The sequence below is a fragment of the Corvus hawaiiensis genome, chromosome 6, assembly GCF_020740725.1.
Source record: "Corvus hawaiiensis isolate bCorHaw1 chromosome 6, bCorHaw1.pri.cur, whole genome shotgun sequence".
Lineage (NCBI taxonomy): Eukaryota > Metazoa > Chordata > Aves > Passeriformes > Corvidae > Corvus > Corvus hawaiiensis.
The window spans coordinates 53,419,158-53,446,612 of NC_063218.1; the positions used below are offsets into that span (position 1 = coordinate 53,419,158).

A 27,455-nucleotide genomic window follows, 5' to 3' on the forward strand; every position below is an offset into this window, starting at 1 on the left:
CACTCCTTGAGCTCACTTTCTTGCCAGTTTTCAGGAAAAACTGCCCATACATTACTTGTCAATTTTTACAGAATTTTGGCTCAAATAATTTTTAACTGCTTAATACAGATCACATTTATTATCACCATCAGTGGAAAATACTATCTTCCCAGATTTCCTTGTATTTTAAGCAGTGGGAATAAAATTAATTCACTCTGCAGTTACACAGATATGTAAATCCATTACAAATACAGCACTGACTGCATTTTCTCAAATTCCTATGCCGTTTGCAGCTTTGTTTCTGGCAGCACCAATATCCTTCTGCTGATGATTGGATTGCCCTTCAGCCTCAGAATAATTCCTGGAGTAAACCTATTGATTAATGCTCTTGTGACATACTAACTCATATGGCACTAGGGAGCTATTTTTATTGCTGGAGTCCATTTGTGCCTCATATGTGCACACATTTTGAGTTCACATATGATGCAGTTCACAAGCTGTCCTACACTTTGATGATATCCATCACCCACTGCAGCTCCAGCACTCCTGTTAAATTCCATTAAGCACTAGGGGTCAGTCAACTGTATCAGAAACATAAAGCAATTTACTAAAATATACATTTAATGAGGCTTCTAGGAGGGAAAGGATGACATGTACGAGCTACAGTTTTAGGAATCAGACCTAAACCTATAGTGGATATAATCTAAACTATGATGAGCCTCTGACAAATCCTCAGCATAGCCCCATGCCTGGATTTGATCAACATTCTATCATATGACCTACATTGTATCATCTGTTAGGACTTAACCTGTAGTTGTAACTTACCATGCACTTTCTCTTTAGATAAAAACAAACACCAAAGATATATAACAAATACATCAAACACCCAAAAGCTGTTTGTGAATTCAAATTTTGTTGCTGCTACTGATGAGCCTTCTAGCAGTTGTGCAGAAGGAGATGGGAGTTCAGTTTTCTTGCAGTGAAGCTGGAGGCGGGTTCCCACCCCAAAAACCTGAGTGGTTTTTGCCAGGCACCAGCCACTGTGAGGAAAAAATGCACAAAAGCAGATACCCTGAGGACAGTGCCAGCAGGACAAAACAGAGCCCCAGGTGACCCATGTGCTCACAGAAACCCAAACCTTCCTGCTCCCTGAACTGGGATATACCTCCAGTAAAACCCATCACATCACAGCCCTTTGCGGGTGCCACAGAAGAAATCTGTCCCTGCTGCAGGTGATTAGGGAGCCAAACAGGACCAATGTAACAGTGAAACCCCCAGGCTCAATACGTTCAGCCGGGGTAGAGGGGCTGATCAGTGGAACAGGATGCACACAGAGCTGAAGGTGAGAATGTTTCTACTGTGTCAGAGCTCCTCTTGCCTTACCAGCTGTATCATTAAGGCATCCTGGTGGCAGGTAGCCTACAAGGGTATTCATCTACACCATCCCCACCCTCTGTTTTAACTAAAGGTGGTATCTCTAACTTGCTCCAACTAGAGGCCAGGCTGGAAAAAGTACAGGTTCTCTGGATTCCTCCTTACGATGAGAATGACCCCTTCACTTGCTCACATCCAGTGCGATCCAGCTGCTTACACCACCCTCCTTTTAACACTTCCTCTGTCGCCCACCCTCCATGGCCACCTAAACGAAGGTTGCAGCACTGCAGTAACCAAGCAAAGAAACAAGCTCTAACTGCAGTGGCAAAGCAGCAGCTGAGGATCAGAAGAAAACCAGCCAGAGTTTGCAAAAATACAAATGATTCAAGGCACGAGTAGGGTTTCGCATACCTCTTTCTGGGCTGCTGGGTCAATTAACTGTTGTGCAATTCGTGCTGACTGTAGTTGTTGGGAAAGGTAAGAGAACCAAACAATAGGAGTAACCTTAAGGAAATCTAGTTTAGGGAAGAGAATTGCACAGCAGTGCAGTTCTCTCGAAGTGACTCATGGCAGGCAGTACCATTCTGAGCCAGTGGTGTCCTTTCACTCCGGTGCAAAAGCTCTGTTTGTCCGATGCCTTTTGGAAAAGAGATACCTGCTTAAGTGAGGACAGCCAGTACCAATGTGCAAACAAGCACCACTCTGCAGGCAAAATTGTTTCTCCTTTGCCACAACAAGCTCTGTAAGAACAGATGCAGACATTAATCTGATTTGCACTGAATTTTACTAAACTCCTCTCCTCAAGGTAGACCAATGCCCCTCTTTCTTTAAAGGCAAAAGCATTTTGAAAATGCCTTGCTGTCTCCAAGACTGGGAAGAACCAGAAAGCTAAAACAAAGGGGGAAGGGGGAGCAACCCAAGTTCTTTGTTCCAGTTGGCATGAAAGAATCATTCTTACAATAACTTATTTTCTCCTTCCCCCCAACAGCTGACAACTCATGGCAACTAAGGACAGGGCTGCTATTGTCGTTAAGCAAATACTTGTCCAATCTACGTAGGAAAAAGAAGAGCTCCAGAGATGACGACATGTTCAAAATGCTCAAAATGCTTGCAAGGGCATCCCAGGAGGCAAATAAAGAGACAGAGCAGTGGAGGAAAGGGTTCCTGAAGCAAAAACAGGGGACAGAGAAGTGGCCTTGCAGATGCAGCTGCTGCAGAGGTTGAAGAGTCAGACTGCTTGACCCAGACAGGGACTCAGGCTCTAAGAGTCACCACAAATGCCAGACTGCTGTCATCCTCTGCAAGGCCCTGCTTCTGCAACCACGTTTTCTGGGGCACACCACACCCATCAGCATTCATTTCTGCATGAAGTGATGGCGAAAACTATTCTGAGCACTGGGAGAGCCCCTTTTCCTGAATCCTACCAGTAGGACAGCTTATCTCAAGCATTCAATGACCAGTGTGCACTGAGGACACATACTTAAGCTCTTTCACCAAAAATTGTTTTAAAAACCTGTGAACAATCAAGCAAACAAACAACTCACCACACTCCCACACAAAATGTGTTTATTGTTAGAAATCTCCTCTTTTGGTACAAAGCCTGAACTCTCCCCCATATAAAGCATTTCTGCATGTTCACCACTCCAGCCACACACTTCAGGGGAGAATGGGGGCTATACATCACAACCTTAACATGTGGGATGAGTTCCAAACAAAGCACAACATACATTTTTCCATAAGCAGTCCTAATCCTCAAAGCAGGAGCATGGATGACTACAGCCCAGCCTTGGCAGCATTTGTTTAGTGGTTGGAATAAGGGCAAGTCTGCCTTCAAGGTTATCAGCCTCTTCCCCCCGCCTGTCCCATGAGGCTGCAGCCCTTCCTTTCATGACAAGTTGTGCAGAAGAGCTCCTGCAGTCACACTGGAGCTCGGTGGTGATGTGCCTGACATGGAGACAACAGGGACACAATTGTGTGTCTCCTCTGCAGCGCCAGAGGCTGCAAGGCCAAGAGTCGCAAGCGTGGTTGTGGGAATCCTGATACAAGGGGCTTTTCAAGACCCTCGTGCCTTAATACAGGTGAACCTTCAGCTGGGCAGGCTTTGTGGACCCTTCTTTATGGAATTGTTCCAGAGGCTCCAAGCATAAGCAACAGAACCATGCAAATCAAACCACCTGGGGGCTCCCAAATGCACAGACTTGCAAGTACCAATTGTGGATTGTTCAGCCCTGTAGAGGGCTTTGGTCACCAGGGATTTTACCCGTTTGCAGTCCCAGATCTACAAAACTAACCTGCTGCCAGTCACCAGGTAGAGTCCAGGCAGACCACGCTCCACAGAGCAAGGCTGTCTGGTAGGGGCAGGGGTGACATCCCACATGCCTGGTGCCAGACTCCTCCTTGGCTGCCCTTATTGTCCTGGTCCTGACAACTTTGCATGTCTTCAGACATGCTTGCAACAGCCTGTTTATATTCATCACCACGAACATCTCGATGCTTGCCAATGTTTTTAAACTGGTGCTGGCTGGGTTGCAAAAAACAAGATGGATGTGAGGATAAGAAGAATCATGAGAATTTAAATTTCACTCCAAGCCTCAAAATTCCATCTTCTTCCAGTTGGATGCCACAACACACAGTATGTAAAGTCCCAGGATTTTATACACAGCAGTGGCAACGCATCTGGGGAAGCCTGGCTCAAGAGCCCAATACTTCTTTAGTCACACTGCAACACTGGATGGTTGTGGTGATCTGCAGCTAAGAGATCTTCTCTGGCTGCAGAATGGCAGCATTCCCTGCACAATGTTTGTGGATGTACAAGTCAACTCTACAAAACCATTGTGGGTATCTTGTTACCAGCCTCATACAAACCCTTCAGCAGAATGTTGGCTACACACAGCTGTGCTCTGGCAGCAATGAAGTGGTATATGCAGCACCACAAGAGAGCACAGACACAAAAAATGGCTTTTATTATGCTGGCCCTCAGTGATGCTTTTGCAAAAGGAGAAAAAAAAAAAACCAGCATTTTCAGTCTGATAGACTTTGTTTCTGAGAACATTATGCTTCAGTTCTCTTATCAACTACTGAAGAGTTTGGAGCTTCTCAGATTGTGAAATACCTAAAAAGCCACAGCAGACAGGCACTATGCAGATAAACAATCTCAGCACAACAGCAGCTGCAGAAAGACAGTAAACATGGCCTTCTGCAGCTAAACACTGTAAGACAAAAACAAGAAAGCATCCATGATTAGGGCAATTTATAGCCTAAAATAAACCTGGAGATTGATGAAGAACACGAGACCGAGAGAAATCATTCCTTCCATTTCACCAGTTTTGTAATTGCTTTGGAACGGGAGAGGAGAAGAATTTAAGAGATTAGGGGAAAATCATTCTTCATTCCCCATGAGTCTGATCCAGAGCTTATTGAAGTCAATTAAATGAATCCCACTCCAGGTCCACTGGACTTTTTCGATCAGGCCGCATGAGATGATTCCTAAAGCGGCTGTGCAGGAAGGATCAAGTTTGTTTCAGAAAAATATATTTAATTAGCACTTTCTCTTAAGGTAATCACAGACCCCACGAGGCAGTTGAAACTCAATGCATCTAGCCACAGCACTCAAAAGTGAATTGCTGTGAAAAGCATCAATTTAGGAAAACAACATTTGTTTTCAACATTTTTTCCACCCATTTACTGTTGACATGCCCAGGATGATCAGAGGTGATAAAAGAAAATAGTGCTGCTTTCTGCTCCTTCTCTCCAGCCCAGTGAACCTGCACATTTGAACTTTCACTGTGTGCAGTCAGGCTCATTCTTTCCTTGAAATTTTGTGTTATTTCCTTTAAAACAGTGAGGAAAACCTGCAAATGTGAAAAGCTGATAGCACATGACAAAAATAGGAGAATCCATGTGCAGATTTGACTTAAACTGCTCTTAATTCAACATTTACAGTTGTTTGGCTTGTGAGTCAATGATGACTCTTTAAGTTGGAGTTTCCCCTGAAATTCTGCCTTTACAAGCAAGTTTTTTTTCAGGCCTCTGTCCAGAAGGGGAAAACTAATGGTTCTTGCAAACATTATCTTTTGGGTAATGTTTTTGGTTTGTTTTGTCGGGTTTTTTTCCTGATACAAACCTTCTGAAACAAAGGCCGAGTCAAGAAAAATACTGGTTTCTCAGCTTCCATTATGGTAAAAGGGAATGTTCTTCTTTAAGAAAACAAACTCACAAAAACATAAGCAAAAGAATCCCCCAGAGATACAGTGTGCACAGTGAAGAAATGTGCAGCAGTTCATGCAGGTGACTTCACTGGGTCAGTAGCTGCCTGTGTTCTGAAGGTCCTCGACAAACATTCCTGGCTTTAACCTTTCCAGGACTGAATTAAATTCTTGTTGTTATCAAAATTAATTAAGATAATTTTGAAGATTTTGTTATTTTGGAAAATAAACATTTATCCTCTTTGGAACAGATGGTCTTTCAGATATAGCCAGTCCTATGACAGAGATATTGTACATCTCCATCATTGCTGAACTAACAGACATGTTCATTTCTTCATAACCTAAAACGTTCATAATGTATGTGGAGCACAAACTGCCTCCTATGTCTGTACTCAAAACAGGTCTTAGAAACAGTGATGCTTATGGAAGGAAATAATTTAATTATGCCTATCTCAACAAGGTATATTTCAGCAATTAAAAAAGAAAAAAACCCAGAAAAATTCATGTTCTGTTCTGACTCTAAAGTTAGCACTGACTCCTGCTGCTAAGGTTGGTCTCAGGTTTCATCTCCTCCAGAAAAACAACTAACAGAGCTGGTTTCTTGAGGCATGTCATGTGTACACTTACTCCACTATCAGGGTGCCTAATCCCTACCCACACTGCCCAAAACCTTCTCATCTTGCATGTCCTAAACACACCTCTCCTGATGCACTGACAGCATCCCAAACTACTGTTATACCACAGAAAAGGATAGAAGCTCATAAATATCTAAACCCCAAGTGATTCTTTGGATTCTTTGTGCCCACATGTCCTCTACTCTGAAAGCTCAGTTGTGGCATGGAAGTGAGTGCTTGGATCCCACGGGAGTTTGAGCTGCCACTTTATACTGCTGGCAGTGTGGAGGTTTAACCTGAGGGGGGATGCAGCCATGGCCTGCTGTCCCATCCGGGAGCAGGGAGGGAGGGGCACAGAGTGTTCCTGCTAAGGTGATTCTGCCCTGTTTCTGAGTCCAAGTACTCTTATGGAAAGCTGTGCACTTGTATCTCCTCCACTGCCAGCAAGGGAACTGGCTGTGTTTTTAGGGAAGGATGAACTTGGAAAAGGACCAGAGTGTTGGAGTTTTGATGGGTGCTTTAGCGTGGTGGATGCTGCTTTAGCACGGTGGGTTTCTTCCCCCCTGCCCCTTTTCAGCTCTTATCCAGAAAACCCTGACTGTATCCTATGAGATGGAGGTCCTGAACCATAAGTTTCAACTCCTGCAACTAGCATTATTTGTGCATTCATGACCCATTCTATTTACCCATACTCACAGCAATCACTGCACTAGAAAATAATATAAAATTTTGCTGTGTTTCCACCCTTTCTTTTTATTTAAGTGAGAGCTCCTGTTAAGACAGAAGTAGCTCCTCTTAAATAGTGCAGGTAAGGATAGGCAGCAGGACTCTTAAGAGCCCCCAAGGAAGACAAGGAAACCAGAAACATTTCGAGTCAGAATCCTACTTGTTATTAATTCCTGGCTTTTCCATTCTGGAGAGTGCTGTACATATGTAGTGCTGGAGCAGTATATCTTCTTTTTGCTCAGGGCTACCAAGTCTGGCAATCACACCATTGAATCAGAGGTTTACTATTAGCTCTGCATTAATGGTGGGCTGGCCTGCAAAATAATTTTCAAACTGGGGCAGAAACCACAAATGACTAGGGCAGAAGTAGTTGTTATACATGAATGATAGGTCTTCTGATCTTCCAAGACCATTTTCAGTTATTGTTCAAGATTTCTGGAAGACTTTTCACCAGTTGAACTAAGGAGTCAAAATAATGGTACATTTGTGTATTCCATGTGTCTGGTTTTTGTCAGTGTACTTGCACACATTTCATTTTCCAGGACACACTGATTCTGGAGAGACAGCAGACATTTGAGAAGGCTGAACTGAAGTGCAAACTGACCAATAGATTAAAGCAGCAGAAGCTGCAGAGGAGCCAAATTCCTACAGAAGTGAAGACATAAGAGAGAAATAAAAAGAGGCTAAAAAATGCAGTGATATAGGCAGTTAGTCTTACCTATTTTGGGTTGTTTTAGTTACATGTCCTTAAGTATTTTTGCAGGAACGTGTAACCTTCTTGGGCAGGAGGAAGAGGAGGGGAAAACCAAGCCTGCTGGGTTGGAAGTAGAGACTCTGTGCAAAGATTATTCCCCAGGCATGTCCTCCTACAAGAAAACACACAAAGTTGCAGAACTGTTCTCTTGGGAAGATGCAGCACTCTCAAAGCAGGTGATCAAGAGTACTTCTGGTATAACTTTTTATTTGCAATATTCCTGCCAGCACAGCCCCATTATTGAACTTCCCCACTGTCCTGATCTGGTCTGTCTGCTCTGATATTTTTAATCTGGAAAGTGATTGCTAAATCAGAAACATAGTGAAGAAAGAGGGACATGCCATCAGTCTCCATGGCCTGTTTGAACTTCGTACTAGTCTGAACAACACTGACTTGCCAATAGGATTCCAAGAAAGCATGGAGGCTGCTTTATTTTTAAATTTGCTTGGGAATATGCTTCTCAGCTGCTACACAGGAAGCAGTCAGCCCATCCATTACAATTGTTTTCTTGAGACCAGATTTGAGGTATGTTACGAAGTATATGAGGTATTTTATTAATTATGCAAGATCAGGAAACTAGCTGAGTTTCTTTGAGATCCCACAGATGGGCACATAAAGGACAAACAAAGTAAGTGCTGCAAAAGACAAACATAAACATGCCTGCAAACACAATTGTTCACTCTGCCTCCAATTACAAAACAGCATTTTTCACATGGCTGGAGTCTTAGGTCATAGCAAGTGTCAGTGGAGAAGAATTCAGAGAGGTGAGGATGCAATATTCTAGAAATACGTCTGGTAGGACCTGGCTTTGGAAGTAACTTTTCTCAGAGAAAAGTCTTTAATAATAAGCAAGTGTATCAGATTTCTGCAAACACACTGTTAAGGTCGGCAGAGCAGCTGGCAGCAAGGCGAGTTCTGTGACCTGCTCCTGAACCCTTCAAACTCATTTCCTGTCAAACATCAGACCCAAGAGGACAAGCAAAAAGCTGTTAAGCTCTTTTCTAGAAGAGTCTGAGATTAGAATTCCAGTAATGGCTCAAATTCCTTTCCAGTTGTCCTGAACTGGCCACTTGCAGTGATTGCTATGCCGTATGGCAGCGCTGTCCTCCTCTGGGGGAAGGAGGAGAGAGTGGGGGTGGAAGGAGGGGTGAAGCCATGGAAAATAGGATCCAGCTTTTCCAACAGCAAACAGGGGAGTCAGATGCGCCATTCATTTAAACAAATTAGAGCTACTTCCGGTGGATGGCAGCAGGTGGTGGGGATTGCTCAGCCTGTCCTGGACAGCAGAGGTAAGCCTGGATGCCTTGTGCCTCTTCCCAAAGGCAAGCACCTGATGGTCAACGCGCTCAGTCTGGTATAGGAAACACACAGCTGTAAAGATTTTGTGGAAACAGCTCATAAGATCACAGGTAATACCACTTCAAGATCTTCCTGTGTCCCAAAGTGGATCCAACAGTACAGAACACAAGAACTAAAAAAGCCTAGCAAGGAATATCTATCCATTTTCTTCTGCACAGAACCTTCCCAGTTTTCTGCGCCAGCTCTGCAAGGGAGTCCAATGTCACAAGGAGTCACAGCAAACACTACAAATGCCCTTCGGGTTTATTTGGCAAGACCATTCTGGAGCCAAATTCTTCCATCCTGTACCATATCAATAGACAGAAAGGTATTGTACAACACCAGGAGAGATCTCCTTTCCTTCCATCTTAAGGAATCACCAGTATTTCTCCCTTTCTCTTTTTTTTTAAGTTTACTGTAAGCACCTCCATCTCTATGACAAAGAAACCAAAATTAAGATGAAATCTTGGTTTTCCATGTTTCATAGTTAAGAGGCAGCAGGGATCTGAAAACAAATCTGATAAACTTTAATTTACTGCATCTCAGTAGCTATCTTCAATTTCATCTTCCTTTCCAATTATACTGTTATAAACTAAACAATATATCTAAATATATAGCAGACTATTTGTATTAAGATGTAAATCCAATAATAAAGAAAAATGTTAAGGAAAACAAGAGAAGTAAACTTGCAGCAAATTAATCAAAACATTTGCTTTCCATGTGGGTGAAAATGCGAATAAATCATTACAGGCAGACTTGCTTGTGATTTTGTTTTTGTTTCTCTATTATTCTGTCTACTATTGGCCAGAGGCTTACATTCATTTCTGGAAATGAGCCAGCTTCTGATAAAAAGTACTTCTATAGCAGGTGTATAAACTGAACAAATTCTACCGTCAACAAAAAGTTAATATTTGGCAGGATTTTTGGATTTGGGTCTGTTTCCTCTAAGTTCATTAATATAAAGTTTAACTGCCTTCCTTCCTTAACCCAGAAATAGCAAACAGCCTCTCCCTTTCCCCCCCAAATCACACAGCTCCTAATCACTGGTCTGTGTCCCAGAGACTCCACTGCTGCACACAAATCACAACGGCCACCACACAATCCTTCATGTCAGAAAGGCTGGGGAATGCTTCAGCGGGATTAGATGCGTTTTCCAGATTTACTGCTGAAAATCCTGGGAAACCTAGGGACGAAGAGACAAGCTAACATTTTAGTTGAGCTTAGTGGCTCTGAATTGGCCAGTGCAGCTGCTGGCTGAGCAGGGGCTGACCTGCAGCCAGCACGTAAAAATGCAGGGCTAAACAAGGAACAAATAAATAAGGAAAATGCCACCCTCGGAGAACAAGGCTTGAGCTCCTCTGGACAAACCACAGCGTAACAAGATCAGCTCCCTCATCAAGGGCACAGCCAGACTCTGCTTTCCCCTCACAGGCTTCCTTTCCTGAAAGCAAATGTTCTGTTTCACAAATCAAGGTGGGATTCCTACATATTGGAGCAGCCTGATGAACAGCTACAGCCTTTACCAGTGAAACCCACAAGGCTCTGACTGGGAATCTGTTTGTCCCCAGTATTTATTACAGGGCTCTCAACCAGTGTCTGCTCTTTCCAAGCATTTTGGTCTGAACCTGAACTTCACAGGTTCTTGCCCGTGAAGTCCCAGATGTGTTCAGGAGTATTCCTGTACTTTGAAAAAGCTTGGGTGCATGTGGGGCACATCTCCAGCGTTCACTTAAATTCAATCAATTAAGAGCAGTCATGAACTCTCTCAAACAGAGAGTGTGCATAAGCAGAAGTTCATACCTATCGGGGTAGTTTGAAGAAGTGTACAAGGACAAAGATTTATAATCAAATCCTGTAGACTGTACTGAAAACTACGCTCCCAAGATACTAATCACAGAGCATCAGCAGGCCTAGGACTCCAGACAAAAACAAGTTTTTCTTTCACTTATATAAATCATTTTGTAGCAACCCAATCAAAAACTAAACTTAACAGCGCCAGGTCTCACTGACCTCAGTCCAGGACAGCAGTAAATACATGTCTGCTATAATTAAGTTCCATTCGAGTTAACAAGTCAAAAACATATTTACTGCTGTTTTGAATGGGAACATTTGCATTTTCATCTATTCTTACAATTAGGGCCCCATGGAGAGCTAAAAACAATTCCAAACTCGTTATCAAAGTATAAATAAATCGGAGCAGCACTTCTCTGTGTTGATATGGCCAAGGCATTTATGCTCAATCAACCACAAGCTATCTGAGGCTTACCCTAGAAAAAAAGATATCAGAATAAAACTAGAAGCAAACTCTGCACTGGAGCTGCATTTCAGATTGTAGTAAAAAATGTTCTTGAAAACCACCAGGCTACATTGGGTAAGTTATTTTGGAAGGCATTACAAACGCTGGTACCAACTCACAAGATCAGTCCTGTTCAGACATCGAGGTACAACTGAGCCCCAAATGAGGGGTGCGGCTGAGGGCAGGAGCACAAGTGGCTCAGGAGGTCAGCATGGAACTGTGTGCTGATCAAAACCAACCAAGGCAGTACCTGAAGACTTTCCACATGTCTAGGTAGTCCTGTACCAACATGATTAATTCGATGTCCTTTTTTACTGCTTAGCAGCCTTCAAAGAAAAGTAACACTTGGGGAGGCCCGGTTAAAGTTGGGTTTGATAGCAAGCCCTGCAGTATTGTGCAGGAACAGCTTTGTAACACTCTGGATTACTCTGGAGAACTCTGCTGGGAGATGGTACATCTTAGGGTTCTGCTTGTTCTGGCTGACCAACATAGGAAGGAGCCATACAAATCAAAATAGGAATATGTGCAGGGTGTTTGAAATTTAAAGGCTGCCTCACCCAGAATGTGCAGAGTTGGAAAGGACCCACAAGAGTCATCGAGTCCCAAAAATAGGGGGAAGGAAGTGGAGCATGGCTGTGCTCCTGTCCCTCCTGCTTTTGAGCAGAGTGGATGCCAGCTGCCCACAGAGCTGAGAGAGGAAGCTGGGCTGCGGGTAGAGGCTCTACAAGAAGATTGTTTCTGTCATGAACGTTGAGGGAATTGGCATGGATAAGCACTGGTGTGATTACATACCCCAGCAAGAATCATAGTTCATTAAATGAGGTTACTAAAAGAGGCAAGAAGAGGACAAGGTTAGAACACTGCAAGACCCAATGACTATTTCCACATTGAAGAGTTTAGAATAATAGCTCCTGAACAAATTGAAAACAAGAAACTGAATTAGGTTCAGATGATCTTCTCCTGAATAAACTTCACTGTGGAAGATTTCACAAGGCACTGCTGAAGCATAAATATCCATACCCAGTGTAACAATACATTCGTCTTTGGGGGTGGGGCGTGGAGTGGGGAGAAAAAAACCCTCACAGGTCCAGACAAGGTTAGATCAGCACTATTTAATATCATCAGTGAGAGCTAAACTGAATCTATTACCAAAGGCCATGTGAGTGTGTGAAGTCCTTCACAAACAAACTAGGTTCATGCAGTCTCTCTTTCCCTCTTTCCCTCTCTCCCCCCTGCCCAAATTTGATGTATACTCTACAATAGCACTGACATTTTGGAATCCAGTCTTACAGGTACCTAAAGGTTTGGCATAAAAACAAATAGTTGTCATCTGGAATAAGACATCTGGGAGACTTGAGGAGCAAGTTAATAGGAATTGGTTTTAGTCTTCAGAAAACCTATGTTTTTTAGGAATTACAGAGGTAGAATTTAGGATTAGTTGTTGCTGTTGAACGGCATGCAGTGAATTCCACTCATGAGTATGAAAGTTACATTGTATCTGAATATTTTGCAAAAGTTCCTGAAGGACCTTGTCTAAAAATCCAAAGTAATTTCTAGGAATTCTCTTGAAAGCCTTAAGAAACATACTCTGCAGCCCTAGGATTCATGTAGGAAGACATTCATAAAGCTAACCTCTCAAACCTTTTGCTTTTAACTTGCCATCTAAACAGTGTTTGTTACACTCCAGGGCAGTGTAGTAAAACAAAAACTTCCAGTGGTATTTAAGTAGAATGTTCGTCTTCCGAAGAGCAGGAGTTTGGTTGCAAACCAAATATTGCAGCACTGCCATAAATGCTCTATAGCAGAAATTTTATTACAGCAGAGATATTATTAACAGCAAAAGGAATTTTTAGGTCAAGAGTGTCTCTCCAATAAGATTCCTAAAGACAAAAAACCCCACATCAATGAAAACAAGCAAAAATTACACCCAAATCCCTCTCATCCAAGCACTCAGCTCCTATAAGGTCACATTTGCAGTCCAAAAGTTGTTCCATATTAAGAAGGGAAAAGAAGTCTCAAGAAGAAAAGTAATCACAACCCCAAAGTGGCAGTCACCTTCACTGTAAATTAGGAGACCTCCTCTGTACTTTAAACTACAGCATACAAAAAGATAACTGCACAGAGTGAAAAAATATACTGCATTGTTTGTTGTCTTGGTCTTACTGCACAAAGCACTAGAAGATCTAGAACAAGGGGACATAAATAATTTTGAAATATGCCAAAACTTTGGAAATGCCCACCCAGAAAAACTACACAGAGTGTACATTTTTGCTTTAGTCAAGCCAAGAACTTCCCTAGATAATGACAACAAGATGAGAAACTCAGGATAATCAGAACAAGTAGAACATCTGGATAACTACGAAAAAAATGTAGGAGTAAACTATTACATTGCAAGAGTGAAAGCCTGACCCTGGTGCATAATTTTGTAGGACATTAGGGACTGCAAATGCTCTCTGGTATTATGGACAACAGTATTTTGTTATGGAAAAGGAAGAAGGACAGAGTATTTGTCCCTATTGCTGAGCAGCAGGCGTGGTATGCTTCCTCTTGAGATTCCTCTGTATCCATGAACAGTTGCAGGCCCTCATATCATGTTCCTCACTTACAGAATCCACTGCAATGTTTCAGCTTCCTCAAATCTCATGGTGGGATACACACGTGGTTGCTTCCTGAGATAATTGACTGCTAAGATAAAAAGCAGATAAAGAGGACAGGAAAAAAGATACAGTACAATTCTCTGCTGTTTCTGCTTCTCAATTCACAAGATCCTCCATTTGTCCCTCTACAAAAAGTGGTTTCAGATTGCATTTCCAGAACTGGTTCTGTTCTTTATGGGTTAAATACACAAATAATTCATATTCAGCTCGAGGTCGTAAAGGCTTGAGCAAATTCTTTACATAAGATAAAGTTATTATTTTGCTATGTGTGTGGGGTTTGGTTTGGTTTTAAATCAGGAAGCTGAACTTCATGATGTCTCTGTGTCTTTGGAAAAATGAAAGAAAGAACAAACCTGAAAGGTGGGGCAGTTCAGCCTTGGAGAAAAGAAGGCTCTGGGGAGACCTTACAGCACCTTCTAGTGCCTAAAGGGGCTACAAGAGAGCTGTAAAGGGAGTTTTTAGAAGTGCATGTAGTGACAAGACAAGGGGGAATGCCTTCAAACCGAGGGAGGGCAGGGTTAAATCAGATATTAGGAAGAAATTCTTTACTGTGAGGGTGGTGAGGCACTGGCAGAGGTTGCCCAGAGAAGTTGTGGATGCTCCATCCCTGGAAGCATTCAAAGCCAGCTTGGATGGAGCTTTAAGCAAACCTGGTCTAGTGGAAGATGTCCTGTCTACAGTAGAGGGGATGGAACTGGATGGTATTTAAAGTCCCTCCCAATCCAAACCATTCTAGGGCTCTTTCCAGTGAACAGAGCCACAGACCCCTGAGAAGGAATGTTTATAACTTTACCAAAACCGGAGTTAAAAGGAAGATGTGCTACTGTTTCTACATTCTAAACAGTGGATATTCAAAAGGAAAAAAATGTAAATTAAATAAATGGTTCCAGCATGCTGAGCACGGATGCCAAAGACACAGAAGCATTTTTGTGGTGTCTTGACAAAGCAATTTTATTTGTGACACACTGTAACAATAGCCCAGAAAACTTGAATGGAACCCCAGCACCGACCAATACAAAGCCATGTCTAAAGAGACAGCAACGCAGGATGTGCATTGCAAACCATATGAAATGCAATGCAAATAATTTTTCAATGCAAACCATATGAAAAACGTCCATCTGAAGGCTCTGAGGTAGAGAAACACTGGCAACGCTGAGTTTGAAAGTATTGCATGTCCTGCTCCCACAGTAAAAACATTGCTGGCAAACCCTGTTGGCAACCAAGAGGGAACAGGGCCTACGTCACATGGCACAGCCCTTCAAGCTTATGTAAACACCAACCAGCTCCACAAAATATTTGGAATGCTGATTTTCTTTGCCATAAAACAGTGTAAGTTACAACACGTGACTTCACTGAAGTTTGGTTTGAAGCAGAGCAACAGATCTGAGCTTTCCTGCACTTCTAGAGAATTCTTTGGATTTGAACTGTGCAGTTGGCCTGCAGCTTGACAGGAGGGATCCATCAAGTTTGGCCCCACCTTGAATCATGACACAAGGAAATGTCTCTGAGTTACTTCTCCAGGTGGATCTCTCACAGCATGGAGAGCAAACAGCCCTGCTGAAGTTCCTTTTTAGCTTTGAATAATTGAGCTCATCTAAGAGGCTTTACAGGAACAAGAGAGCTGCCCTGCCCTTCACTTCAGGAACAGGTCCCTGTCCTATGCCCTGGGCCAACCTCCATTTTCCAGTACTGGAGCTGTCCATCCTAAAGTGTGCAGTGGCACTGAGAGCAACACCAGCACACCGTGGTGCTTTTTGCAGGAAGTCAGCACCACTGGACGTCTCCTTTACGTGCCTGTGCATGCACATGCAGCATGAGAAATAAAGAGGAAGAATTAGATGTCTGCAGGCAGCTTCAGGGCTCTGCTGAGCCAGGGGCAATTGCTCATTACACATAGTAATGAATTTTGTACACCTCATACCATACCTGACAGCTAGGAATATATGCTTTACTTACAAATAGTTCCAGAGATAACTGGGAAAAATTTTGCAGCCAATACTATAAATTATGGCTCTACACCAGTTTATTTTGAGCCATGTCTCTATAGGTAAGTGTTGAAGGACTGAGTCACATTTAACACAGCAAACATAACCAACCTGAGGGAGATGTCTCCTTGGGCTGTGCTCTCAGACTGCTGAATGCTGTGACATGAAAGTTTTGCAATATTTTACAGATAACCAGATCACACTGCATAGGAAGCACTAACCAGTTTCTGTAGTTGCTGCATTACTGAAGAGCCACAATCCAACCAGCTGACTCTGCAATAAAATAATTTCTGCATCATACATTCATCTTGATTACTGCTTGTAACAAACAATCTCATCATTTCTTTTATGAAATCATAAATCCACCGAATTAAAAGCAATTTATGGTGTCACGTCCAAACTCATCTGAAGTTTCCCAGCATCCCATGGTTATTAACATGTATTATTTTTGTTCATTTTCCAGAACACGGTATTTTGGAAATTATGATGGTAAATCCAGAGAGGACAGAAACTTTGCTCCAAAGTACTCTGCTGAAAGAAAAGCAACTTTAATAATAACAGCAAATACTGGTTTCCATGTGACCAGAGCTCAAACTCAATTTAACAGATACGATAACCTTCGTGAGGGATGGAACCTCTGCTTTGCTGAACTCAGGGCAAGCTTTGCCAAATAGTTAAGCAGGCCATAATTTCACCCCCTGAAAAAGACTTCAGGAATAACAGCAAAAAAACAAAGGAACTAAGAATAGCCCTTTTCCTGGTCCCACATATATGACAGCTGTTCAGCTGCACGCTTTCCTGAATTTTGCTACCTATGACAGCAAAGAAATGGGCCTGTCAAACAATGTGCCAAGAAAATGGAGAACTCCGAATATTTTTATTGTTGACAATGCTATTCAGGAAGTTACTTATAAGTCAAACTAAGTGCTGCAGTATCCAATATATGCTGTTTATATTCATGTAATCACAGAGAAATGCTCTAGTTGGCCACAGTATCACTTAAGAGCAGAGCAATTGATCCCTTCTGAGAGTCAGCTACATCCAAAAGTGCTGCAGTAAAGCAAGGAAAGATCCATCTCGTGGAAGGTGCTTGGCTTATCTGAAATTACTGCTACAGCCATTAAAACACAGTAGCTGAGGGATATTTAAAAAGTGTTTTAAGATGATACATCGATCCTATTGCACAGAGAAAGAGGGCTGACTGCAGGTTCAATCCTATTCCATGCCTCCCAAACCAGCCATCTAAATGGAATTCACCTGCAATTTATAGGTAACTTCTCCAGTTTGCCACACACTAAGTTTTATCATGGTTTCTAGCACAAGCTGTTTGGATGGACAGCATCATGTAAAAGGTTCTGCCTCAGTTGGCACGTCACACACATGTCAAAGACATATGAAATGCACAAAATGCAAAATATGCTCATATACACTCCCTGGATCAGAACAGAGGAATATCTTATCTCTTCTTCCAAGCACAGGAGATTTCTTGCTGCTCATAATGGTAACAGAATTAAAAAAAAAATAAAATCTTTTCAGAGACAACAGAAGCATGTAATTTTTTCAGATAAAACATAAGACATAGTTAACCAGAGGAAAAAGCTGAGTACCCATCAGTGCTTTCTAAGACACTGTAATGCAAAATGAGTCGACTCTCCTTGGCTGGGAGATGGAAACGTTTGCATCTGTGAACAGTCAGTCTGACTTCAGTGCCTCATGCAGCAATTACTTACACATGCTTTTAAAGCAAATTACAACATCAAAATATTCTCCATCACATTAACAGAAATGTCCAAACTGTCTGTTATTCTACACAACTTCAACATGTTTAACATATGTGAGTATTTGGTATTTTATTTTAATGTGGAAGGATTCCACTGACGTGATTAGGCTCAGAGGTATTTCTGATCTACACTAAATCCTTTGGGAAGTTGAGATTGGATACAGAAAGACTCTGGTGTAATGTAGGGATTAGATGCTGAAGGTGGGTTAGCTTCACTTACCTTCTCCAGTTTGTTTCATTTTTATTTGCTTATTCTGGAGCACTTCTTTTCCACAGAGGCACATATGGAACCAAACTGTGCAATAATGTAGTAAACAACAGCTGCAGCCACCTTTTGGCTTGTTTCTATTTCTGTAGCATATTAGCAGCTTTTGCTAGGACTTGGCAAAGCTGCAGGTGTTACCACTTAAAGGGAAGGGAAAACACCTCTGAATTTACCTCAGAGTTGACAGAGATCAGCTCCAGCAGGATGCACTATCCACAAACTCTGCATAAAAATTACTGTGAGAGACCAGTGCAACACATCCCAAACACTCCATCGAGTCCAGCAGCAGGTCGTGGGACAATTATTTGACTAATAAATACAAACTTCCAGCCCCAGGGCCAAGTTCATCACTTGGAGCGTGTCATTTCAGTCTTACCCCACACACTTCAGCACTCCCTATGAAGCAGGCTGAAGGTGACATGCTAAAAGGCACACCAAAAAATCACCAGGGAATTCCTCATTCCACATATAGGTCCTTTAACACAAGGGACATTTGCTAATGCCTTCCCAGTGCAGGCTGCAACAAACTGCCCAGAGCAGAACATGCCCTCAAGCACAGCAACATCATATTCCCAAAATACCACGCTAAAAGACTGCTGCAAACTGAGCTACTACTGTTCAAAAGCCTTCCATATTTTAGCAGTTTCTTGATGAAAACAATTCCTGGAATTGCAGCATCTGTCAAAACTTACCTTTTGGAATCTCCTTTGGCAGAATCCTGCTTAAAGCTCTGGCAACATGGTGGCTTCTGCCATTTCATCCATCCAGAATGTGCTTCTGGCAAGGGTGTTAATCACCTGTGGATCTCACGGCAATCCTCTTTTCCCCCTCAGAGTAACAAAATACCAATTTAAATAACATATACTGAAATGGTAAAATTAATGCAAATCACGTTTTTCTACCCCAATTTTGTTGTCTGTCTTTTCCTTCAGAAGAAAATGTTGCCATGCTCCTGAAACGTAATTCAAATGCACTGACCCCAGATAAAAACAGAGTTTCTAATTTCTGTCCTTCCTGGGTTTGAGATGTTTAGTGTTTCATTCTCCCAGGGTCTCTGCCAACCTGTGCAATTCCAAGCAGCGTGGCAGCCTTTTTCAAGTTCTGTAAGTAAAGAACAATTTCCCATTTCCTCCCTTTGCCTGGCTGCTGCCCTGCCCACTCCTCTGCCCCTCTCCTCTGCCCCTCTCCTCCTCATTCAATGCTACCAAGGCAAGGGCAAAGGGTTTTAGGATCTACTTTACATTTTTCTTATTTTGCATGTGTTGTATTTGTAAATGCCTTCTCCTAAAGGCCTGGACTTTGCATTTTATATAGAAATGCAGGATAACACTCATAATTTAAAAGTATTTTGTACCACATAAGTATTAATTCAGCAGTAACTAATTCAGATGTTGGCTGCTCTGAGGGTTTGTTTCCCAAGCACTCATCTCCCTTTTGTAACTACTATCCATGTTTCTTCTCAAAGGACTACAGGTTTCTCTCTCCTCTCTCATTCTCTTCAAGCCTTGGAAACCAAATTTTGATAACACTAATTTCTGATTTTGCAAGAAATCCTGTATATTAACGGTCCTCTTTTTCAAGGGCCGTATAACTATTTCTTGTTGAAGTGCACAGTGTCACTGGGCTTTTGTCTTTAAAAGGAACAGCTTCACCTAATGCAGCAGAAGCTCAGGTTTGTTTTAACCACATATTAGCAGTCCAAAAATTAAGTGTTTGTGTTACCTACCAAGTTCCTTTAAGAACAGCAAAGGTAACAGTTCTAAGTATCATTACTTTCCTGAAGTATTTATTAGCACTGATATTTGAGCCCACTTTTACTGCCATATCATATATTTTGCTTTTCCCTATGAAATGGAACAGGCATGTTTGCTATGTGGCTTCGCGTGGAAGAAACATTCAGTGGATGTACCGAGGGAGATTTTGTTTTAGGTGTGCTATTTGTGTTTCAAACTGCTAGGAATTCTGTCCTACAGGAAATAACAATATTAATTACATAATATCTCAAAATAACATCAGCAATAATTAGTAATAGGACACAGCAGTGTAACAGCAATTTTTGGTCAGACCACTGGTCCATTTTGTCTTCTGTACTGTCTCTGACAGTAGCTCATGCTCAGCTACACTGAAGAAAGCCAAGAAAATTTATAATCAAATTGTTTTGGTTAAAGCAAAAACTCTGTATTATTATTTATTCCATGTTTGAGAATACCCATATAGCAGATAAGTATGTTACATCATGGAAAGAATGGCCCAAATTTGGAAATTGAAGTAGAGACTTGACAGTGCATCCTTTGTACCCATCTCCAGCAGCTGATAATAATTTGGCCGAGTCGGCACTTGACAAACAAAGCTCTGATGTTCTCGTGGAAATACACTGATAGCAACATTAGCAATGGTATTTCCAAAGACCAGAGTTCAACATACTTGATGCTGGCTTCACATTAACCTCTTTCCCCAGTGCTGTTAAATCTAATTCCAAAGAGTGATAATCACATGTCAAATGCTGAGGGTGTTTGAAATCCAGGCTCAGATCCAGTGTTATCCCTTATGGCAACCCAACAGACCACACTCAGTCACCAACCCCATTTCCCTGCTCCCCACAATTCCAAAATATAGATGTACAGCTTGAACTAGCCACTAGTTTCAGAGCACTTGGAAAAACAAAGGGCTTTTCCCTTTTGGCTTGCAGCATATCAGAGCACCTGCAAGTATTCTAGGCACCCCTGGGGAATGAGTTAACATGGATCATCCTTGCTTCTCAAAAACTTCTCAGCTAAATTTAGATGTGATCAGACAAGTAAAGGTCAAAAACAAAACAGGGAGTGAGACAAGCGTGGAGAGATGTTTTGGGGAACAGATAAAGCAACAGCCCAGTAGAAAGCGAAGGAGATGGGAAGTCTTCCTTTGCTGCTGGAGGTGTGGGTGTATGGGATCCACTTCCAGGGTCTGCTTACCTGCAGCTCTTCCCATTTGCACTGCAAGCTCTCCTAAACTCCACTCGGCCACAGGCACTGCCTTTTTCCTGTCTAATGCTCTGATCCCCTGTCTAACAGCTGAATATGCACTGAGCTGCTCACATCTGCTGTTTCCATCTCTGCTTTACACTGGCATCAACTCACTGCTGTGTCAGGCACCAGCAACCAGCCAGGGCTTGCTTTTCCCCTGCCCTTCTCTACTTCCTGACATCCATAGTTTTCATAATCTCTCTTCATCCTGGCTTGGTGAGAAGAGTTTGACCTAAAATCCTAACTTCTAATACCCTCCAACAGTAACACAGTCACTTGCAATTTTGAGTGTCACTGGAGGCCTCATCGCATGCTCATGTAACTCAAACTTACAATGAAAATTAACAGAAATCACTGGGCTGCAATCCCAATACAAATTGAAGGATCTCTGTCTGTTTGGGTTGCACATGTGTATTTTTCAAATAAAGTTATCAGCTTTCTTGAGATATTATCATGAAATAAGAAAGTTGTCCTTATCTCAAGTATTATATGAATTTCATTTAAAAGAATTAAATATGCATAATGTTTCACTGTGAAATGGTGAGCAGGTCTGAGAAAAGCTAGAGTGGGGAAGTTGCACAGAACCGTGTTTCCAGGCAATAGCTGAACACCATAAGGCAACAGGCATGCAGTGACCTAGGCCAGGGGAGAAGTATTTTAAAATTGAGGCCTTTTGGACAACAGCTAAAAGAATTTAGTGGTAGCCCATAGCAAGCTGCTAGGGTATACAGGACCTTATTGACAGCAATGTTTAGTTTAGATAGCAAAAATGGAAAATCTGCTTGCATGACAAAAACCTGTGTGCAGTAGTCTTTGAACTAAAACACATTCAGCATCACAGGAAATAGCTACCTGTTTGGGTTTTGTTCCTAGGCTGAGAAACTTGGTACATCTGCCACTGTGGGGTCAGCTGTGTGGTTTTAACAACTGAAACAATAACTGATAACATCAGTTTATCTAAAAAATTATTTTCTCTCCAGAAATTTGTGTCACTGAAGAAACAAAGTCTCAAAGGCCTATGCATGAATAAGGGCATGCAAAGCATAGATATTTCTGGTTAAAACCAGATGTCTGATTGCTGTAGCAACAGAATGATACTTTCTGAGACTGTCAGAAGACCTACAGCCTGTCCTGACACTGCTAACATACATCACACACACAGAGTGGTCAATGACACCATCCCACAGACCAAAACCAGCTCCCCAATTTATTCCTGGCTCTGGTTCATTATCACTTGATGGGATATTTTCCAGCTTTTCGTACATACTCATACCAGATACAGACTTACTGCAAGCTTTCCTTTTCAGTCTGGGGCCTGAAGTGGAAGAAACCAAGTTAATTTTGACTTAAATTTTGGCTGGTTTTTGATCAGAAACAGTTCTAAAGATGAAGAAAAACAGTTGTTTTAAGTAAGAAAAGGCAAAAAGATTTTTGAACTTAATTTCATTTTACTTCAAAGTAAATATATGAATTACACTAATTCAGAAGGCACTGAAAATGAGAGCTGTTTGAAAATTTAAAGAGAATATAAAAAGAATCTTACAGGCACCTCAGAGAAACAGGCTGCCCAACTTCATCAGAAATCAATGGCAATTTCAGTGCTAATTTTTGTTTCAAATTCCAATCCTAAATCATTTGCCTGCATGGAACACTACGAAGATTTGAATGCTTTCTACTAAACAGTCAACGTGGTTTTGATTGAAAAGTTAGTGCAAGCACTTGCTTCAACTAGTGCATTAAAATATTTAACATGAGGGATAGTGTGAGCACAGCAGAAGAAAAAGGAAGTTTTAACTACAGTGATGGCACAAAACCTCTGCAATAAAAGCAAAGCCTGTGCATGCAATTACTTAAACCTGAGAGTGATTTTACCTGCACTATTGCTTACTATACTGAGCTTCATTCATATTTATACACAATTTTATGACATTATCATTTCAGACTTACTGGAGGTGTTGACGTGAACAGGGATGTTGCACCTTGTATAAATCTTGGACAATTAATAGAGACTTTTAACACAAATGGACACTATCAAGTTTTGGAGGTCCTGTCTGGTGACAGGCTTGAATTACAAGAATTCTGAGTAGAACAGTGAGAGAAATTCATTTAACAACAATGTATTCATTGGTATTTACTCAACACACACTGATAAACAGGACATTCATTAACCTTAAATTAAATCAAGACAATGCCTCGGTTTCTTCTGGGTGAGTACAGGGGCAGGAAGGAGCACTATTTAATACCTGAAACAACGGCTCCCTTTGTATCTCTTTCCAGGATGGCATTGTGGTCCTTTCAGCCCAACTATTTACATCTCCTACTATTGCCTGTTTTACAGATAAAAGTATCAGCTCTCTATGAATCTCCTAAAAGACACTTAAACACAACATCTTCACCAAACAGTAGACAAGGAAAAACTGAAAACATGACAAAATTAAGCCACATTTCCTATTCATAAATGTGCAAATTCTGACACCTAAGCAAAATTTGCAGAGAAAGGAAGAATCTTGAACTATATGATGCAAGCTGAAACTGGATAAAATGTAATTTCCCACTGGATGTTGACTGGTAAGTGAAGAGAGGAAACAACAGTGAACTTGCAGCATCCTTACTGACAGTCAATTAATGATAAATTGGGTGGGAAAAAAAATCAAAGATGAGAATTTCCTAAATGAGAATGTGGACGCTACTACTGCCCTTGGCTTGCACAGCAGCCAAAACTGGGGAAGAAACTGATCAAATACAGACAAACCCCCAGAAAGTAGGTGTGACACTGATACACAGCATGAACTTCAGCATAACTGGGGAATGGGTAGATTAATTTCAGTTTTCTGACTCTCCAAAGCAACCACAGGATAATCATGAACAGACAAAATATTTGGATGATCACAAATATGAAAAATGAAAAATGTGGTGCAGCCACTTCGACATACTCCAAGAATATTACAGGATGAAAAGGCAAAATGACAGCATTTGGATAACATCACCACATTTTTGTTATGTCTGAAATTCACAAAATAGCAGATACAAATCATGTGTGTGGGATGTGACACAAAATTTTGAACATTTGTTCTTGGGTCTGTTAGCTGTTTGTGTACCATTACATAACCAGTGACCCACACGTGTGGCATGCTAAGTATTTTATTTTTTAGTGTAGTAATTCTAAGGCTCCATCAAAAGTAAGGGTTTTTATAGAAAACACTTGTTAGATAAGAAAGAGAAATCACTGATATAATACCCCAGTATCAACTCTTCAAAGCTTCAGCTCGCTTCATTCCTCCACCTACGCTGTGGATGTTTTGTTACTGAAGGCAGAGAAGGGCAAACAATCCTCCCCCCTTATGTAAGACCTGTTGCAATTCTCTTTTCTACAGTGGGAATGTTGTGATACACAGTATGGGAATAGCGATGGGACACAGCAGAGGGAGCACGTCTGCCTCATCCCCAACTCCTGCATGCGTTCCTTCTTCTGGAAAATCTTCATGGAATATGAAGTTGAATCCTTTTGTACACAGAACTTCTCCCAAACAAATTCTTGGCTCCTAATTTTCTGCTGCTGCTGGCACAACTCAAACATACTGGCAAACCCTGTAGCTTAAGCTATGCTGACTTCTCCACATTTTCTCCAAGTCTCTGTTGGAATCTTTATTTTGCAGAGGAGAGACCCTCAGGGACACTGCAAACGTTGTATCTTCACACCAAGAGCCTGTTTCCTACCATTCCCTTGGATATTCCTTACACAGACACCAAAAATATCACATCTCTCATTTCAGCTTTTATTTGGGTATTTTTAAGTTAAGTTGCTCAAGTCCATTTTCCATCAATACAGACACTAAAAACTGACATCAACATTTAAGGCAACATTAGCATCCATGCCAAGCTCAATATGCAAACCACGTCATGTAAGCACCACAGCATCCCAGAACTGCCACAGGTCCCCTACCTCCGTCACACGTTCCCTTTCCGTTTGGACTCTGCTATCCCACACAACACCCAGGAATTCCATTTCAATGCACAGTCTCAAGTAAGACCTTGCCATTTTTTGATAGTTTCTTTTTAAGGAACTAGATCATTTTTGCATAAGGTGATATGAGTGAGACACGTCTCAGGGTGAAAGTATGCAGTTGACTTACGTTGCAATACCATATAGAATTTTTTTTTAAAAAATATATTTAACATCATTATTCAAAGACTTTAGTATGAACATTACACATATTTAGCCTTTGGGTAAAGGCTATACACTGAGACTTGTTAGAATGATAATTTTGCTTTAAATTCTGATTTCTTTAGTGTTACTGTTGACAAGGGTTTGCGTTAGGGATGCCCAAGTGCAACTTTTAGGTATGAATATTTACAAGTATACAAAAGACCACATAGTTTTTAATACACCCACTATTCTTAATACAGAGTAAATAAGGATTTTTCTTGTGCCCGTGGAATATTTCAACAGGTGGGTCTTGCTTTTTTCTCTTTTACAGTAAAAGGAAAGGTTTTACTTTTCCTTAAGGAGTGTATTTATTCCAAGATGGTTAGCATACATATATCACATAACATACAAGAGTTAAAATTAACTAGTTACAAAATAAGCAGTGGTATGTATATCTTCATATAACCTAAGAACAGGATCAGTATTTTACAAAGTACATATAAAAGTACTTCATATACAAAGAAAAATACAAATGTGCAAACACCATTGTCACAGGTGGAAATTTGTCAATTGAAAAATGCTAGAAAAATCCTTCATATTTTTGTTTTGAAATTGCAAATGCATTAAAAACAGCTGCATTTCCTATTGTGTGTGGTGAGAAATCTGTGTTCCTTTCTGACAAAATACATTAGTTATAAAAAACCCCACAAAGTTTAATAACTGAAAAATCTTGTAAGTATAGTCAGTTTGGTTAGGCTGACATTAAATTACAAGCAGAACATCTGGAAAAATGAGAAAATAGTGAATAATATATACAGACCCTTTGTAATATTAGTGTGCTATTTAACATATTAACATTTCAAAGTAAAAACAATGGCTTAATTACCTATATATTCTACTCAAAGTCCTCACTATTCGTAGACTGTAAAATTTCTACTAATTTGGGGCTATTAAAAATGTTTTGCCAGGATTTTAAGCAGAACAAACACAAGTTCATCAAAAGTAAAAATCTATAAACAGTCTTCCAATTAATGTGCAAAAAAATGTTTAAAAAGTATCAAATCACGACACCTCAAACTTGATTATGTACATATTTAATACCTGTAAATGCTGTTAACTAGCTAGTTTTGTTTTGTTCTGCTATAAATAACTTACCTCTGTCCTGCAAAATGTCTGCATTGTAAAGATTTCAGTGCAAGTGCTTGCTTCATTGTTTAGTGCATTATCATGTTCGTTATTCTTTATTTTACAGTGAGCAGAACAGCATATAAATTAACACATACAACTCACACACAAGAGATCCTCCTTCTACTGAATTCCTAGTTTGTTGTTTTCCATTTCTCCAGGATAGTTTTCTTTCTCCAGCCAGTTTTCTTTCATTTATCCCATTGGAATTGCAAACAGAATCTAAAATAAAAGTCTTCAGGTAATCCCTAGAATTTGAAATTCCATTAACAACATTGCAGAAGCACTCAGCAGAGCACGAGATTAGAGAATGACCTGCACACTGAGAAGACACTTGAAAGTCTGGCATCAGCCAATTTCACTTTTTTGGTCTTTAAAAATATCAACTGTCTATAAACATTGGCAACCTGGTGTGTATGTCACTGGACTCACAAGCTTCATTTATTTATTTATTTGTTTTTAGGAATTGTAGACATGTTCCCTCTTATTCATGACTAGCTTGGAAATAAGAACATTCTGCTTAAAAATCTAAATAAAGTGGAAATACACTTCTTGCTGAAGGGAAAATTTCTACGCTTTCCTTTGGACAGGTTTCCTAACAGAATAGCTCTGAAATGAGAAAACCAGGATTAAATGATAGTGCAAATACAGCCCACTTTTATAGCTAGGAATTGTACTGAAGAAAGAGGAAATTCAGGATAAATAGATTATTATTTTTCCAAGTCCTCCCTGGAGAGAAAAAAATAGCAGTTACAGTGGTTATAATTATTAAACAGAAAAGAACTTATTATGAACTTTTATGGCTGAAATGTAAGGAAGGTGGGTTGTGTGTCAGTAACATTCCAGAACTCAGTTTCTTCCAGGAAGAGGTGCTTTAACAGGACTTTATCATGGAACATTTTTCTCCTTTCTAGGCATCTGAAATGCAACTCTGGATTCTGTCCATCCATTGTTGAGCACTCTGTGCATCTTGGGCACAAAAATTATATACACGTTTATTTGTCTTTAGCTGCAAAGGAAAAACAAGGATACATAGACAGATGTCAGCACATGGAAAAGAAAACCTGCAAACTTTAAACTGTAATACTTAATGTGCTAATTGGGTCTGAATGAACAATTTTTGAACTACTGCTGTTGAGAGTGAT

At 40.9% G+C, this 27,455-nt stretch overlaps 1 protein-coding gene and 1 long non-coding RNA gene across 11 annotated transcripts in view; both read right to left on the reverse strand.

Annotated features, from left to right (window-relative positions):
- LOC125327505 overlaps window positions 1-19,058 on the reverse strand; it is a 69,537-nt gene extending 50,479 nt beyond the window's left edge. For 2 of the 4 annotated variants that reach the window (XR_007204298.1, XR_007204296.1), the window contains exons 1-2: window positions 18,666-19,058; window positions 7,617-7,764 (exon numbers count right to left, since the gene is read on the reverse strand). This is a non-coding gene — a long non-coding RNA (uncharacterized LOC125327505). The remainder of the gene's footprint in view (window positions 1-7,616; window positions 7,765-18,665) is intronic. The other 2 variants (XR_007204295.1, XR_007204297.1) reach the window with 2 other exon arrangements.
- Window positions 19,059-24,740: 5,682 nt separating this feature from the next.
- SBF2 (SET binding factor 2) overlaps window positions 24,741-27,455 on the reverse strand; it is a 235,314-nt gene continuing 232,599 nt past the window's right edge. For all 7 annotated transcript variants that reach the window (XM_048306571.1, XM_048306567.1, XM_048306573.1 and 4 more), the window contains one exon: window positions 24,741-27,319. In XM_048306571.1, the coding sequence (XP_048162528.1) occupies window positions 27,221-27,319 (99 nt within the window). In that variant the 3' untranslated portion in view covers window positions 24,741-27,220. The remainder of the gene's footprint in view (window positions 27,320-27,455) is intronic.